The sequence below is a fragment of the Cebus imitator genome, unplaced genomic scaffold (assembly GCF_001604975.1).
Source record: "Cebus imitator isolate Cc_AM_T3 unplaced genomic scaffold, Cebus_imitator-1.0 Scaffold93, whole genome shotgun sequence".
Classification (NCBI taxonomy): domain Eukaryota; kingdom Metazoa; phylum Chordata; class Mammalia; order Primates; family Cebidae; genus Cebus; species Cebus imitator.
Genome location: NW_016107408.1, coordinates 5,428,711 through 5,433,615, shown reverse-complemented (window position 1 = coordinate 5,433,615; position 4,905 = coordinate 5,428,711). Strand labels below are relative to the sequence as shown.

At 49.5% G+C, this 4,905-nt stretch overlaps 1 protein-coding gene across 1 annotated transcript in view; it reads left to right on the top strand.

Moving 5' to 3' along the window:
- SLC25A19 (solute carrier family 25 member 19) overlaps window positions 1-4,905 on the top strand; it is a 15,105-nt gene that overhangs the window by 6,816 nt on the left and 3,384 nt on the right. Inside the window, exons 5-6 of the mRNA XM_017535735.2 lie at window positions 3,247-3,430; window positions 4,104-4,234. Of these exons, the coding sequence (XP_017391224.1) occupies window positions 3,247-3,430; window positions 4,104-4,234 (315 nt within the window). The remainder of the gene's footprint in view (window positions 1-3,246; window positions 3,431-4,103; window positions 4,235-4,905) is intronic.

Sequence of the window (4,905 nt, the reverse complement as noted above, 5' to 3'; positions counted from 1 at the left end):
TCAGCCTCCCCAGTAACTGAGACTAAATCTGTCTAAGTTTTGTATTTTTTTAGAGACAGGGTTTCAACATGTTGCCCAGACTGGTCTCAAACTCTTGAGCTCAAGCAGTCTGCCCACCTCAGCCTCCCAAAATGCTGGGATACAAGCGTGAGCCACCGCACTCGGTAAAGGATGAGTTCTTGTCCTTGCAGAAGACAAAGCTGGGAGAGGTTTGGGTTTTCAGTTTGTGGCAGTCAGTCTATAAAACCCATGACTGTGGGCAGTACTGTGCAGGGTGCGCTGTGTCTCTGCCTCGAAAGAGCTCACAGCCTCCCTGGGGAGACACAACCTACCAGTGTGAAACAGAACAAATGAATACCCAGCAGTGGGCTAGATCAAGGACTGCATCTGGGAAAGTGACACCCAAGAACTTATTGCTGGAGTATTATGAGAGCGTCTTTGGTTTTTCGTTTGTTGTTTGTTTGAAACAGAGTCTCACTTTGTTGCCCAGGCTAGAGTGTAGTGGCGCAATCTCAGCTCACTGCAACCTGTGCCTCCTGGGTTCAAGTGATTCTCCTCCCTCAGCCCTCTGAGTAGCTGGGATTATAGGCATGTGCCACCGTACCCAGCTTATTTTTATATTTTTAATAGAGATGGGGTATCACCATGTTGCCAAGGCTGGTCACGAACTCTTGATCTCAGGTGATCCACCCGCCTTGGCCTCCCAAAGTGCTGGGATTACTGGTGTGAGCCACTGCACCCAGCCAAATGCCAGAGTATCTTTGGTTTCCACAAAGAATGGGGTGGCGGAAATGGGATAGTAGACTTTCCCATCATAATCTCTGTTTCCTGGACATATTAGAATAGCATTGTGTGTGTGTGTGTGTGTGTGTGTGTGTGTGTGTGTGTGTGTGTGTGTCCTCAACCAAGAAAGAATAATTTTATTGTTGTTATTATTTTTTTGAGACAGAGTCTTGCTCTGTTGCCAAGGCTGGAGTGCAGTGGCGCAATCTCAGCTCATTGCAACCTCCATCTCTTGGGTTCAAGCAATTCTTCTGCCTCAGCCTCCTGAGTAGTTGGGATTACAGGCGCACACCACCACGCCTGGCTAATTTTTTGTGTATTTTTAGTAGAGACGGGGTTTTACCATGGTGGTCAGGCTGGTCTTGAACTCCTGACCTCGTGATCCACCCGCCTTGGCCTCCCAAAATGCTGGGATTACAGGTGTGAGCCACCGCACCCCACTGTTATTATTTATATATATTTTTTGAGACAGGGTCTTGTCACCCAGGCTGGAGTACAGTGGCTACTATAGCTCACTATAGCTTTGAACTCCTAAGCTCAAGCAATCTTCCTGCCTCAACCTCTCCAGTAGCTAAGACCACAGGCATGTGCCACCATACCTAATTTTTTTTTTTTTAATTTTTGTAGGGGCAAGGTCTCGTTATGTTACTCAAGTTCAGGCTGGTCTTGAACTTCTGGTTGTTTTTTGGGTTTTTGTTTGTTTGAGACGGAGTCTTGCTCTGTCACCCAGGCTAGAGTGCAGTGGTGAAATCTCAGCTCACTTCGACCTCTGGCTCCCAGATTTAAGCAACTAGGGGCCGGGCATGGTGGCGCATGCCTGTAATCCTAATACTTTGGGAGGCTGGACCAGCCCGTCCCCGGATCACTCCACACATCTGTGGATATAACAGCAGTATACATGTGTAGAAGGGGGAGTTTCTGGAAAATGCCACCCTTTGAATCTCTGTCCAGTGTTTCTTTTGACTGTCATTCTCGCAGGAGGAGTTTCGCTCCTGGTAGCTGGGTTTTTAGGCGAGGGGACATAGCTCTGATGGGCTGTTCCAGGGCTAAAACCACCTCACTGAGCTCATTCAGTGCGTGTGTGTAGGCAACATAGCAAGGTCAAGAGATCCAGACCATCCTGGACAACATGGTGAAACCGTGTCTCTGCTAAAAATATAAAAATTAGCCAGGTGTGGTGGCACGTGCTTGTAGTCCCAGCTACTTGGGAGGCTGAGGCAGGAGATTCGTTTGAACCTGAGAAGCAGAGGTTGCAGTGAGCCGAGCTCATGCCACTGCACTCCAGCCTTGTGACAGAGCAAGAGTCAGTCTAAAAAAAAAGTCAATAGCATATTACCTCTAGCTTAAACTATTGGCATGTTGGATTTTAGAGTCTAGAATGATCGGAGAATATCGTAGTCATGAAATTGAGGGGAAGAGACCTGGTTAAAACCTGCAGAACTCTCCACCTGCCTTAGACTAGCCACAACCGCATTGTAAACCTCACCTTGAACAATAAAACGTCTTATAACATATAAGGTGTATCAAGGTTACAAAGACAGTTCTTCATGAATTATAATTTAAACAAATATCAGCTGCTTCCTGATTCTAATCCCCAGAGGTTACCATTTTTAATACTTAGAGCTGTTTCTTTGATTATTTCCTTCCACAATTCTAAGTAACATGCTTGGCTGCATGCGGTGGCTCAAGCCTGTAATCGCAGCACTTTGGGAGGCCAAGGAGGGAGGATCACTTGAGGTCAGGAGTACAAGACCAGTCTGGGCAACATAGCAAGACCTCCTCTCTATTTTTATTATTTATTTGTTTTTGTTTTTGAGACAGAGTGTCCAGCTGTCACCCAGGTTGGAGTACCGTGGTGCAATCTCAGCTTACCACAACCTCCGCTTCCCAGGTTCAAGCAATTCCTGTGCCTTAGCCTCCCAAGAAGCTAGGATTACAGGCATGAGCCACCAGGCCCAGTTAATTTTTGTATTTTTAGTAGAGACAGCGTTTCACCATGTTGGCCAGGCTGGTCTCAAACTCCTGGCTTCAAGTGATCCACCCAACTTGTCCTCTCCAAAGCTCTGGGATTACAGGTGTGAGCCACTGCGCTCGGCTGCACCTTCCTATTTGAACAGCTGCACTGTGTTCTTGTGAGCTGGTGTCCCGTAATTTATGTAACCATCACCCACAGATGGACATCGAACCTTTAGCCCTTCCCCAGGATGCTGCAGTGACTCTTGGACACATACTTTTGTGCACACCTGTGGATATAATAGTGGTATACATGTGTAGAAGGGGGAGTTTCTGGAAAATGCCACCCTTTGAATCTCTGTCCAGCATTTCCTTTGACTGTCTTTCTCACAGGAGGAGTTACGCTCCTGGTAGCTGAGATTTTAGTCAAGGGGACATAGCTCTGATGGGCTGTTCAAGGGCTAAAACCACCTCACTGAGCTCATTCAAGGTGCGTGTGTGTGTGTCCAGGTTTATAACACACTGCGCCATGCCGTGGGGACCATGTATAGGAACGAGGGCCCCTTGGTCTTCTACAAAGGCTTGACCCCAACCTTGATCGCCATCTTCCCCTACGCCGGGCTGCAGTTCTCCTGCTACAGTTCCTTGAAGCACATGTACGAGTGGGCCATGCCAGCCGAAGGAAAGAAAAATGGTGAGGCAGCCCTCACATGAGAGGGAACCCTACCACCCCAGCTGCCAGAACGCCCCCTTCCATCCAAATCATAAAGGAGCTAAAATTCTCCTGTCCGAAGGGAAGACCCTGCGGGTCCCTGTGCCCGGCTCTGTAATGTGGCAAACAAAACAACTGCAACTTCTTGCAGAGGACTTGATTTCTTCCAGCTCCTGCCACACCTATCACTGGCATGACTGAAATTTACTTCCAGTGACTGGTCATGGTTTTCATTTTTGTCAGAAGTCCAAATTGCAAACTGCTTGTTTTTTGGTTGAGGTTCTTCGGTTGCTTTTTCTGGGCAGGGGGAGTCGGGGGTTGGGGGTGGGGGAAGGCTGGGGAGGGGTGGGGCATCCTGATCCCTCTCCAGCCCTGAACTGAGTCACACTGCAGAAGTGAGGCCCACATTGCCTCCAGCTGGGGGACTGCCACCACCAGCCCATCCAGCCCAGATCACTCCGCCAGAAGTGGCTGTGTGGCTCTCCTCCCTGTAGATTACATTCCTCTTTGGAATGGGAGGACCAGCGGAGGTCAGGCTGAAGTGCTGGCCTTGGGTTTGGTTTGTGGTGGGGGCTCAGCCCTGGCACCTTTCAAGTCGTGCCTCATAGACTGCATTTCTCTCATCCGTTCTCCCCACCCCACTTTTCTGGTTCAGAGAACCTCAAAAACCTGCTTTGTGGCAGTGGAGCTGGTGTCATCAGCAAGACCCTGACATATCCCCTGGACCTCTTCAAGAAGCGGCTACAGGTTGGAGGGTTCGAGCACGCCAGAGCTGCCTTTGGCCAGGTGAGCCATTCATTCCCGGGCAGACAGCTCTGACCCTTGCCATCACTGGGCACATGAGGAAACCAGTAGTCAGCTCCTACCCACTGGGCAGCTTGGCCCTTGGCCATGGCCTCTTCACCTCCAGTTCATCCCTAGAGATCCCCAAGTATATGGGAAAGCTGCACACAAGCCCTGGGTCCTGTGCACTGTGGAAGGATCTGGGCCAAGGATATACAGTGTCTGCTCTTTTTTTCTTCTTTTTCTTCTCCTTTAAAATAGAGGCAGGGTCGGCCGGGAGCGGTGGCTCATGCCTGTAATCCCAGCACTTTGGGAGGCCAAGGCGGGCAGATCACAAGGTCATCCTGGCCAATGTGGTAAAACACCGTCTCTACTAAAATTACAAAAATTAGCTGGGGCCCGGGTGTGGTGGCTTACACCTGTAATCCATGCACTTTGGAGGCCAAGGTGGGCAGATCACCTGAGGTCAGGAGTTCAAGACCAGCCTGACCAACATGGTGAAACCCCGTCTTTAAAAAAAAAAAAAAAAAATTAGCTGGGCATGGTGGCACATGCCTGTAGACCCAGCTACTCGGTAGGCTGAGGCGGGAGAATCACTTGAACCTGGGAGGTAGAGGTTGCAGTGAGCCAAGATTGCGCCACTGCACTCTAGCCTGGCGACAGAACAAGACTCC